This window comes from Orcinus orca, chromosome 2 (genome assembly GCF_937001465.1).
Source record: "Orcinus orca chromosome 2, mOrcOrc1.1, whole genome shotgun sequence".
Taxonomy (NCBI): Eukaryota; Metazoa; Chordata; class Mammalia; order Artiodactyla; family Delphinidae; genus Orcinus; species Orcinus orca.
The window spans coordinates 134,698,126-134,710,850 of record NC_064560.1 but is presented as its reverse complement, the minus strand read 5'-3'; the positions used below and the strand labels follow the sequence as shown (position 1 = coordinate 134,710,850).

General features: G+C 36.9%; 1 protein-coding gene across 8 annotated transcripts in view; it reads left to right on the top strand.

The window, feature by feature from the left end:
• The window catches only part of HEATR5A (HEAT repeat containing 5A), a 111,670-nt gene that overhangs the window by 28,434 nt on the left and 70,511 nt on the right, over positions 1–12,725 (top strand). For 7 of the 8 annotated variants that reach the window (XM_004282136.4, XM_033409921.2, XM_033409920.2 and 4 more), the window contains 5 exons: positions 3,877–4,037; positions 5,443–5,698; positions 6,312–6,467; positions 7,903–8,153; positions 10,566–10,677. In XM_004282136.4, coding sequence (XP_004282184.1) covers positions 3,877–4,037; positions 5,443–5,698; positions 6,312–6,467; positions 7,903–8,153; positions 10,566–10,677 — 936 coding nt within the window. The remainder of the gene's footprint in view (positions 1–3,876; positions 4,038–5,442; positions 5,699–6,311; positions 6,468–7,902; positions 8,154–10,565; positions 10,678–12,725) is intronic. The other variant, XM_033409919.2, reaches the window with a different exon arrangement.

Below are 12,725 nucleotides of genomic sequence, written 5' to 3'. Positions count from 1 at the left end.
TGCCAAGGATTTATGGAATCCTTTAAAGTTACTTCTTGACCATGAACCTCAAGTCGTACTATATGTCCCTCGTCCATTCACTGTCCCACTTTCCTAATTGACTGTTTTATACCTTTATCTTCTCCCATGTTACTTTCATTTGATGGCCTATCTTCCATAGGCTTCCCTACTAAATCTACCACCTTCCAGCATCTATACCCATATACTCTGACTTCTCCACTGTTACTAAGATGAATTATCTCGTCTTCTATTAAAGCCATACGTTCAATATGTATTAGAGCTCATCCTCTCACCTGCTCGAGGACATAGCTCTAGGAAGTCTCCCCTCTCCTACATCAACTTTTCCTTCTCTATTGGATTATTCCCTATAAAAACATGTGCTTTTCCCCCTCTCATCTTAAAAAAAAGTTTTTTTTCTTGTATTCTACCTCCCCAGCCAGCTGGAGCCCCATTTCTCTTCCCTTTGCAGCAGAGTTCCTCAGAGGAGTTCTTGATACACTGTTTCTAGTCTCTCCCTTCTTTCAAACACACTTCAGTTAGGATTTTCCCCCAGTTAACTCTTTTTTTATATATAAATTTATTTATTTATTTTTGTCTGCGTTGGGTCTTCGTTGCTGCACGTGGGCTTTCTCTAGTTGCGGCGAGCGGTGGCTACTCTTCGTTGCGGTGCGCAGGCTTCTCATTGTGGTGGCTTCTCTTGTTGTGGAGCATGGGCTCTAGGCACGCGGGCTTTAGTAGTTGTGGCTGGTGGGCTCATGGGCTCTAGAGTGCTGGCTCAGTAGTTCCGGCACACAGGCTTAGTTGCTCCGCAGCATGTGGGATCTTCCCGGACCAGGGCTTGAACCCGTGTCCCCTGCATTGGCAGGCGGATTCTTAAGCACCTCGCTTAAGGGAAGCCCCGGTTAACTCTTGAAAACTGTTTTTGTTAAGGGCATCAATGACCTCCACGTTCATCAGTTATTCAATAAATAAACAAGCATTTATTGGGGGTTTATACAGGACCACGATCTGTTCTGAGTGTGTAGGATGTGTTATTGAACAAAACAGATTAGAAGCCCCTGCCCTTTGGCACTTGTGTTCTAATATTTAGCCATGCTAAGCCAGGGGGCAGTTCTCAGTTGTCTTACTTAACCTTTCAGCAACATTTAACTCAGTTGATCTTCCTCCTCATTCTCTTTTCACTTGCTTTTTAGGACCTCACGCTCCCTTGGTTTTCTTTCTTTCTAGAAGTTTCTGTTCAGTCTTTGATGATTTCCTGTCTTCTTATAGGAGACACCCATCACCTAGTCCTTGGTCTTCTGCTCTTTACGTAGGCTCACTCTAGATGATCTTACCCAATCTCATGGCTTAAATACCATCTATATATCAGGGATTCCTTGATTTATGTCTTTAGCCCACACTTCTCTCCTGGATGCCAAACTCTCATATCTAGCTGCCCATTTGACATCTCTGTTTGGATGTCTATTTAATGTTTCAAATTAACTTGTCCTAAGTGAATGCTTGATCTCCCCTCCCCCCATGTACACATACCTGCTCTCCTTGCAGTCGCAGTCTTGCTAATCTAAGTTGATGACAGCTCTGTCCCTGCAGTTGTTCAAACCACAGTTTGTAAAGTCACCCTTGAATCTTCTCTCTCACACTCAGTAACTATTCTACCTAACAATATTAAAACATATCTACAGTTGGGACTCCTTGGAGAAGTGGCTCATGGGGTCGGGGCAAGGAAAGTCTGAGGATGAACCTGGAGCGTCTTGTGCCAGAAAGTGAGGAGCTTCCACTGGCCAGCTTTCTAACAAAAGCTGGTCAAATCCAGGATAGTATTAGAATTAATAATGATGGAAATGGATTATAACCTGTTAAAGAAAAAAGGAGGGCTTCCCTGGTGGCGCAGTGGTTAAGAATCCGCCTGCCAATGCAGGGGACCCAGGTTCGAGCCCTGGTCCGGGAAGATCCCACATGCTGCGGAGCAGCTAAGCCCGTGTGCTACAACTACTGAGCCTGCGCTCTAGAGCCCACAAGCCACAACTACTGAGCCCACGCACCTAGAGCCCGTGTTCCACAACAAGAGAAGCTACTGCAATGAGAAGCCCACGCACCACAAGGAAGAGTAGCTCCCGCTCACCACAACTAGAGAAAGCCCACACGCAGCAATGAAGACCCAACGCAGCCAAAAATAAATAAATAAATTTATTAAAAAAAAAAAAGTATCACCACAGAGGTGGCATAGTGATTAGAAATGGAAAAATTTTTTACAGTGGACAAGACTGGAAGACACCTTATTCAGGTATTCAAAGATAATATCGCCAGTGTAGGGACAGATTGACACCAAGCCTGACATTTCTTTTTGATATTATGCATTAAGAAGGCTTACAGCATTACTTAATGTAGTTCTCTTGAGGAAAAACTCAAATTGAGGGCTTTTCTATAACTACAATTAGCCATATATGTACTCTTCAAAAATGAGAAAGTGATAAGGAAGATATGGAGTCTAGGTGAAGGGTACATACGAGTTTATTTTACTATTCTTTCAGCTTTTTTGTAATTTTGAAATTTTTTCTAGTAACTTTTAAAAATATGTAAGTGTGTATACCCCGATTTCTATCGTATCTACCTTGATCTAAGCCACCATCACCTCTTGCTTGAATTACTAAATTGCTCCTAATGGTTTTCTCTACTTCTGCCTTCGCCCCTCTACAGTCTCCTCTCAGCACAGAAGCAGAGTGACAGATTATATCACTCCTTTGCTCAAGGTTCGCCACTGGCACCTCACTTTACTCACCTCCTTATTATAATGATCGACAAGGTCCTATATCTTCTGCTCTTGCACCATCCTTACACTTTGGTCTGTCTCCTACCAGAGCCCTCCACTGAACTCACTACACATAAAAGATACCTGCTTTATATTTTGCATGGCTTTTAATCACTGTTTAACATACTATATACTTAGTCCTTTGTTATGTTTATTGTTGTCTCTCCTTTTTAGAATTTATGATCCGCAAGAGCATGGATTTTGTACTATTCACTTATGTTTCTCTTCCACTTGCCAATATAGATTTTTATCTGTTTCATCTTCAGGCTGAGGAGTATATTTTTTGTTCGTGACTTGGATTAACAGAAGTTTATTTTTCCACTATTTATGACTTAAGTCAATAATGAGGATCAGAGCTTGTGACCAACATTTTTCAGAAGAATGAAAGGGCGAAAATGGGTTCTTTTTTTAAAGGAGATATTATTCCCTAGATATTCACAGGGAGAAACTCAGCTATGTCAAACTGAAGACAAATTTAAAACATTCTGCCTAACTAAGCTCTTAATTATTGCAGCCTAAGGGTTGACTGGGCAGTTTTAGTAATATTTAGCTTTGCTTTCTTCAGAGACTGAGGATGTAACAAAAGTTGTACTTGCAGTTGAGAATTTTTAGAAAACAGGCCATGGTGGTTACTTTATGTAAGTTTCATTAAGAGTTGTAGAGCATTTAGAAAGATAAAATTGTGATTTTGGCCTTTTTAGTATTTCAAAAGAATTTTCAAAGTTTTGTATAGCATTCTCACTCATGGAGAACTAGGGCCGTTTATTTATGTTTTCCCTTGTTTAACTTGAGGACAAGAGAGCAGTAGGTCATAATCTCAAAGTGGCATAGACTCTAAGATGTCATTGACATGATACATCAGAGTCCATTATGATTTGACCTCTGAACCGTCATGTGACTTTATGTTTTAGTGTGTGTAATGTCCTGTAAATTTTGCCTTTTGTTTGGATTTTTAGTTTATTTTTGTTTCTGTTAACATACTGTTCAATATCATGCAAACCAAGATCACGCATTAAAATTTAGTCTGTAAAATAGAATCACATGTTTTGTTTTGTTCTTTGTTATAGCAGCCTCACGTCAAAGCGTTCGCAGAGTATCTCTGGAGGAAGTTCTGGAATTACTAGGAACAGGGTTTCTACGTGGGAGTTCAGGATTTCTTCGAGCCAGTGGAGATATGCTGAAAGGAACCAGTTCAGTCAGTAGGGATGTCCGAGTTGGAGTTACTCAGGTTAGAATCACAAATCAGTATCTAAATGTAATTCTCACTGGCCTATAGTGAAAGTTTTAGTATCTGACTCCAGGTGGAAGTGATACTGTGCAAGGTCTTCACTTATGCTCTCATGTTTATAAATAGATGGGGTGAGGCCAAGACGCTTTATAAAAAACTAGATTACAAGAGAACCTTATTTATACAAAGCCAACTAAATAGTCTATTACCCACAATGTGTTTTCAGTTCGTAATGATGGGAGACTATTGTTTATTTCCTTTGAAACATAAACAAGATTTTTTTGTTTGTTTCTAGGCCTTGGGCTTCCATGTGTCTTGAGGTTTAACATGTTTTCCATTGTGTTTGTGTGTGCTTATACAGTTCTGATTTAAGCTTTTAGGTACATAATATTTGGCATGGGCAATATTATATTTCTGTTTTATATGGTTTCTACTTCAAAATAAAGATTACAGCATGTAATCTACTTAAGTGCTTAAATTCTTGGTCCTAAACAAAACTTAAAAAGCTAAACCTTGGGAAGAGGGTCTTAGAATAAGGCAATATAGAGGTCTTTGCATTCTCTCCTTGAACTATCTTGTTTTCTAAATGCCATTATGGTTCAAAGCAAACATGTTTTTTTTTAAATTCACATATATATCCTCATTATTTTATACTGTATGATATTAGATTTCATGAAAATATAAGACGTCCCAGTATAATTGTAAACTGTATTTTAAGAAAACAGATTACATAAGAAAACTACTGTCGGTATCGCTGGAGCAAGCCAAACCATTAACATTCATGAAAATAAAGAGCAGTGATTCGTCACCATAAACTTTCTTTTCTGGTTTCTAGAACTGAATTCCCTTAGAGTTATGGTATTAGACCATAGTTCATTCTTAAACTGTGTTCATATGTTTGATTTGGGTTTTCTTGTTCAGAATGTTAAAGACCTTAGGGACTTCCCTGGTGGTCCAGTGGTTAAGACTCCGGGCTTCCACTGTAGGGGGCATGGGTTCGATCCCTGTTTGGGGAACTAAGATCCCACATGCTGCTCAGCGTGTGGCCCAAAAATTGAAGGAAAAAAAAACCAACACAGAATGTTAAAGAGTTTGAATGCTTTGTTTGGAGAAGTCACAGGCACATTTTACTTATTAGCTAGCTATGCTGGCTATCCTGAAACTTTGTAGTCTGACCAAAATAAAACAGGCAGCATAAATGAAACCTCAGTTGAAAGACTACGTACTTCAATTTTGGCTTAACAAACAGAAAAACAGTACTACATTTATATAGCTAAGGTGGCTATATAAATGAGGAAAGACTAAAAAGAAATGTTAATAAATTCTGCATATTTCATGGAAGAGAAAACATTAATATAGAATTGAAATTATTTCATTTTGAAGATAAAACTCTTTTCTTTTTTAGGCTTACGTGGTGTTTGTTTCAACACTAGGAGGAGCATGGCTAGAGAAAAATTTTGCTGCCTTTCTTTCTCATACCCTAAGCCTGGTTTCACAGTCACACCCTAAGGCCACCCAAACTCAGATTGACGCTGTCTGCAGTCGCCGTTGTGTTTCATTTATCCTTCGAGCTACTGTTGGAGGTCTTCTTGGAGAAAAGGCTCAGATTGCTGCTGCCAAGGATATTTGCCAGGCTATCTGGAAGTTAAAGAAAGTTATGGGTATGGATCTTCTAAGAGAGTCTGTTTTAACAGTGCTAAAGGGATTGTCCTTTTGGAAAAGCTGGACTGGTATATAATTATATTAATACCCAAAAAACACTTTTATAATACAGGTCAGTTGTTTCAGAGTAAAGCAGTCTATATACAGATGAGACATAAATTATCTACCTTGATAAGAACTATTATATATATATGTACTGATCTTAAAGGCTGGTGGATAGTAGTTCCTCAGAATTCATAATCTTCCTATAGAAGTTAAGATACATTGTCTTTGAAACAATTAGTTCATCTCAGTTCTTGTACTGTCCTAAGTCTACTCTGCTTATCTTGAGTATTGATAAAATTGGAGTTCTCCCTTTCAGTGCCACTTGCTAAAAGAGTAATAAGGCATCTCTGATCAGGTTGCTTGAACTAAATTGGTTATATTAGTTTAATTCTTTCTCTGTAGATGCAAGTCCCCATTTTAGTATTTTAGTTACTGCCTCAAGGGTTTCACATATATCAAGCGGAGGTATTAATTTTTACCTTCATATGTTTCTGCTCCTAGTACCTACCCTCTGTAATAAATTTTAATAAAACAGTGATGTCTGGTTAATTCTTATACTTCTGTCAGATGCTGTAATGAGTGACGGTAATCTGGAAACCCGGCTTGGCTCCACAGATGTAGCAGCCAGCCAGCATATGTTGGTATGCGCTTTACAAGAACTTGGAAATCTCATACACAGTCTCGGCACCACAGCTGCACCTTTGCTACAGGATTCAAGTGCAGGTATCTGTTGTTTGTGACTAGTATGAATACTTTGTTTTTACTTTTACTTTAGACAACTTTTCTCCAAGGAAGAAAAGCTCCCTCATATAGCTCATTTATTATAGATTCCACTATAGATTTATTAGAGTTGTTTTATGAAATATAGATAATCAAGATTTTTAAAGGTATGTTTTTTTGTTTTCTTTCTTTTGCTTTCGTAACTAAAGATGGTTCTCTAGGTCTCTCTCTATCTCCAACCCCCTGTCTGGAGATATTTAAGATAACACAGAAAAATGGAGAAGTAAACCTGAACTCGTATCTCTCATCTGCAGTGAAAGTATTAGTTTCTGTATGGTACAAGTAATTTACTTCCTTAAAGGTCTTTTCAGGCATTCTCTTTTCTTTCTCTCTTTGAAAATTATTTAATCACTTTGAGAGATAATTCACATACCATAAAGTTCACCCTTTTAAAGTATACAATTCAGTGGTTTTGGTATACTCACAGAGTTGTGCAAACTCTACCACTATCTAATTGCAGAATGTTTTCTTCACCCCAAGAAGTCCTACACCCACTAGCAGTCATTTCCCCTCCCCCCGGCCCTGATAACCACTAATCTATTTTCTGTCTCTATGAATTTGTCTATTCTGGACAAGATTTAATATAAATGGAATCCATAGAGCATGTGGCCTTTTGTGACTGGCTTACTTAATTACTTTTTAAAATCATCTTTAATGGCTTTTGTCCTTTGTGCTACACAATTCCTGCTGACTGAAGCTTACATTATATTTGGTTTGTAACCTATTTATCCTAGGGCATATATTGTTTAAGTAGCAGTTGACATGAACTGTTAACATGTTTTGATGAAGGTATATGTTGAATTATAGCGAATGTAGACTTTTTTTTCTTACTGGTAATGGCACTTCACTGTCTGCATAGTGGCTTAGTAGCCCACTGGGGATCTAGTGAAGCCTTGATTTTCTTCAACATTTTGTTCTCAGGTTAAGAGAAATATGGTACATAGGGAGAATACTGATTATGTAGAGAAATGTGCCAGAAAGCATTTAAAAGAAAAGGAGGATGAAGCAAGATGTGACATTTCTTCTCAAGATGTTTTTGTTATTTATTGATAATTTTTTCTATATTGGTAATTTTTAATTCCTAGTACCAAATTAATGATCTCAAGATAAAGTAAGCAGAACATTGGCTTATTTAGGAAATAAAAATTTCCTTTGTCTCCTGACTTAATTTAAGCCAATTTTCATGAGATATATTGGTAGAAGTAACTCTTGGGTACAAAAAAATTATTTATAATTGTGTATCACTTAATATTTTAAATTCTGATTAGGCTTTTGATAAAGATAATATATTTCATATCTATATGCTTACTCTTTTGAGTTTGATGACTGAGTTTTATCTGTGTAGCTGAGTCATCATTTGTTTATTCTGTCCTTCTAGGCGTCCTTGACAATGTCATTTCAGTTACTCTTCATCCTAGCATTTCTGTTCGACTAGCAGCTGCCTGGTGTCTACACTGCATTGCTGTGGCACTACCTTCCTACCTAACACCTCTCTTAGACCGTTGCCTTGAAAGGCTTACTGTGCTTAAGTCTTCACCTGAAGCAGTGACTGGCTTTAGTTTTGCAGTGGCAGCTCTGCTGGGAGCAGTGAAACATTGTCCTTTAGGAATTCCTCACGGAAAGGGCAAGGTAATGATTTCATTCTTCGCATATGATAGTGACATTTCAAGTTTTTCTTAAAAACATCATTGTCTTCTTGTGTATCACCCAGTAAAGAACCATGCAGGACAAATTTCTGAGCTGTCAACTAATACTACTACTTAAGTGTTAAGTATCATCAAAGTAATTACTGTGAAAAACCAAGGGCTGGTTAAAAATTTTGTATCTACACTTAAAGAGGAGTTGCTTTCTCTGCTTTTTGTTAGAAATATCTCCAGTTAGTAACAGATTTTGTTCCTGAAGGCTTTTTTTTTTTCCATACATTCAGCTCTGCCATAGAAGTACATTTTAAAATTGCATTGTAAAGGACAAATAGAGCTTCAAAAGAAATCTTAAACTTCATTTAATAATCTTATAGTTAGTGGTATTCTTGGTGGTATAATTCTGGATTAGTTTACATACCTGGTAAGATGAAGTAGATAATGAATGTTCTTAGGAGCCAAGATTTTCCATAAAAAAAAACAAGCTACCGTTGTAGAATCAAGAAAATTAAGTAAAAGGCCCATATGTTAAATTTAAATTGAAAATATTAGTATGAGTGTTTAATTTCCTTTCACACTGTCCAGACATAAAAGCAATGGCAACCCAGTAGCAGGAAACACCCCTAGTGCCCAGATTATGGCCCTAAATACCATTTCCAACCGAAAAGGAATTAGGGTCCCTTGGAGGAATGGCTGGTTCTAGATCTGAGACAGGAAGTGCACAGTATAAGCCTGGAATATCTTGTCATACTGGAAAGCAGGGAAGTCATCAGAGACTGTGTTCATTTTAAAAGGATGCAGGAGATAACTTTAGACTCTCCCCCGACCAAAGAGGGGATAATGTGTGCATCCAAAAAAATAATGATAACAATGGATAGAAACATAGTAAATATATAAAACACCAGGAGCTCATAATGATGACAGATTGCTTTGCTACTGAAAAATAATGGCTTTTGAGTGTAGCACTTTCAGAAAGATAAACGATACAGAACCTAGAAAGTAAATAACCCAGTTTTAATGTACAAAGAATCGTAAAGAGAACTAAAGAAATTTTGTTAATCAAATGTAACACACACACAAATATATATATATATAAAAAACACAAAATAGGCAAAGTGTGGTGTGGGAATTTTGTTTCTTTTTGAATAGGAATTGTCAGTTGTCAGAGAATATTGTTTGACAGTGAAAAGCCCTCATAATCTGGGCCTCACACGCATAAGAACTTTTTAAAAAATCACCATTGTTCCTTTCCTTTTTCTTGTCCCTCCACGTCATTATTAATGAATATTATGGTATATTCTCTGCAGTTTAGGCTTTGCAGACAAATACACCGTTACTTCAAAAATTCTTAAATTATCTTGAATATTGCCAATGCCTTTGGGATAAGGTGATCGGCAACTTCGGGAGGTGATGTTATTCAGTTAAATTTATTATTTTAGTTATATTCTAAACTAACACATCACATCTTGCTAATCAAAGAATTGCCATTGCGTGTATTAATTAAATTTAATGTCCTCAGATCTTATTAATTTAGGCAGACAGGCTTGGTTTGTTCTGTCCCCACCGTTTTTAAAGGGTGGGGGACAAGTAGAGGCTGCAAGCAGTCCTAAGTTAGTAGTAAGTTGGTTGGTTGTTTAAAAATATGCTAGCCTTCCTCTTTAGAAAAGGTATGTGCCAACTCACAATATTTGCTGCTCTTCTAGAGGTGATTGGTTACAGAGATGTTTTCTTAGACATGTTAGATGCCTGTCGGCATTTGCACTCTATAAGCATGCATTATCCATAAAGGTGAAATATCTAGTTTTTCCTGTGTTGTTTTAGAACTATTTCTTAGACTTTTAAAATATAACATTTTAATTAATCCCCCTTTACTGTGAAGCTACTTTATTGTGCGATTAGTGAGTACTTTTAACTGCGGTTATATAGTATATTGCCTCGGGAAGGACTATTATCAGCCACTCAGGTATCAAAGTAGTGTGCAGAATTTTAAAAGGAGAGTCCTGTAATGAAACTTCCTCTGGTAATTACAGATCTATGAAAATGGTGGCTTAAAACTAAACGTAAGTTCAAATTTTATATAGCGAAACTTGAACGGTTGTACAATGTTGTCACATATACTCCACAAAGAATTATAGGGTTGCTGTGTACAATCTAATATACCTATTGTATACCTATTATACAACCTATAATTTATCCTTGAAAAGTTACTTTTTTTAGTTTCACGTACGACATTGTCCTATGGTATAGTCTATGTGAATGACAGTCTTTTATCATGGACATTTATTATGTGTTAAGAGTTAATTTTTCAAGAGATTGTTATAATTAGTTGCTGTCGTTTGTCCAGTAACCTATAAACTGATATACTTTTTTTTTTTTACCTTGTTCTTCTATACGTCAATAGATTATTATGACATTAGCAGAGGATTTGCTATGTTCTGCTGCTCAAAACAGTCGCCTTTCAGCTCAGCGCACACAAGCTGGATGGTTGTTGATTGCTGCCCTGATGACCTTAGGTAAGTCTTGTGGAGGGTTTACATAACTACAGACTGCTTGGTGTTTTCTGAGCATAAATATTCTAATGTATGATTTGACAAGAGTAACTTAATATATACCAGAATTTAAATATCCACATAAACGTTTTCCTCCTAGCAGTCACCTTAGGAAGCCATATACTCCAATCCTTAGAATGTTTTCAGATGTCTTTATTTGAAATTCTCTTCAAGACCAACTTATGAACCTTAAGTAGGATAAGCCAGTTTGATCAACTTTCACGCTAAACTCTGAATGAGTCTGGCTTTTCCCAAAATCATTCCCATCTATCTTCAGAAAAAAAATTTTCTACAGTATAAGGATAGGCAAGAGAACATGCGATAGCCCATGAATCCAATTCTGTAATTGTTCTGAGAATTTCGTCACACTAATAAGGTAGTTACGGGCTTCCCTGGTGGTGCAGTGGTTGAGAGTCCGCCTGCCGATGCAGGGGACACGGGTTCGTGCCCCGGTCTGGGAAGATCCCACATGCCATGGAGCGGCTGGGCCCGTGAGCCATGGCCGCTGAACCTGCGCGTCCGGAGCCTGTGCTCCACAACGGGAGAGGCCACAACAGTGAGAGGCCCGCGTACTGCAAAAAAAAAAAAAAAAAATAAGGTAGTTACATTGATGGGGATAAGGCATGTTTAAATTATATTTATTAAATTTAAATTATTATTTATTAGTGTAATTATTTTATGATCATGACTATTATATTTACATCCTGTAGCTTTAAAACTCTATTTTATTACTTTATAAAAGCTATACTTTTAAGTCTCTTTGTATAGTTGTGTGGTTTACTGCTAGGATATGAAACTAGATGGATTTGACCAATAAATCATTTTGACACCTCTGAAGTAATTTGATCTAAAAGGAGCTTAATTAAAATAAGCAATCATAAATGAAGAGCCACTTTAAGTAATGTTTTTGAGATGATTAAAGAAATTTATTGGACTAGATCTGAGTTCAACCTATGGGCCAAATCTGGCTTGCCACCTGTTTTATACAGCCTGTGAGCTAAGAATGGTTTTTATGTTTTTAATGGTTTAAAAACAAAAAGGATATTTTGTGATACATGAGAAATATATGAAAGTCAGTTTTCAGTGTGCATAAATAAACTTTTTATTAGAGTACAACTATAATTACTTGTTTACATATTGTCTATAGCCTTTAGGCACTGCAGTGGCAGAATTGAGTAATTGCAATAGAGACAGTATGGCTTTCAAAGCCAAAAATGTTTATTGCATGGGCCTTAATAGAAAATGTTTGTTGGCCCCTGGCATAGATCATGATTTCACAATGTGATGGGAATAATGTGGTCAAGATTTTATTTGCTTTTGGCTAGGTGTTTCATGCCTGCTGTATTGATATTGGTGTTTCATGCCTGCTGTATTGATGTATTGATTATCTTCCCCGGTATTTAATACAGGGGAAGATAAACTACTTAATAAATGGCAATATTTTAATGAACAAAAGCTTTCAAAACAGGGTAATCCCATTGGAAGAAGAGTACAAGAGATCCTTTCTCCTTTATAAAAGAGATTAGTACATCATGTTTTAATGCACATTCATATTCAACATACCAAAAAGGAATAAAAATTAAGTTGATGTTTTATTTAATTTGCTGTTTTCTTGGGCTTTTTTTTCTTAATGCATGATTCTTTCACTTTATTATCAATTTTTAGAATGTGTTACTGGTTGCTAGTAATTTTCAAAGGGTATCAGTGAGGTTTTGCTTTTAGATATCTTTATAAACTCATAGATTTTTATATGTTTATATGTTTCAGTTGAATGCAGTCATTATTTTTTTTGACATCTTTATTGGAGTATAATTGCTTTACAATGTTATGTTAGTTTTTGCTGTATAACAAAGTGAATCAGCTGTACATATACATATATCCCCATATCCCCTCCCTCTTGTGTCTCCCTCCCACCCTCCCTATCCCACCCCTCTAGGTGGTCACAAAGCACAGAGCTGATCTCCCTGTGTTATCCGGCTGCTTCCCACTAGCTATCTGTTTTACATTTGGTA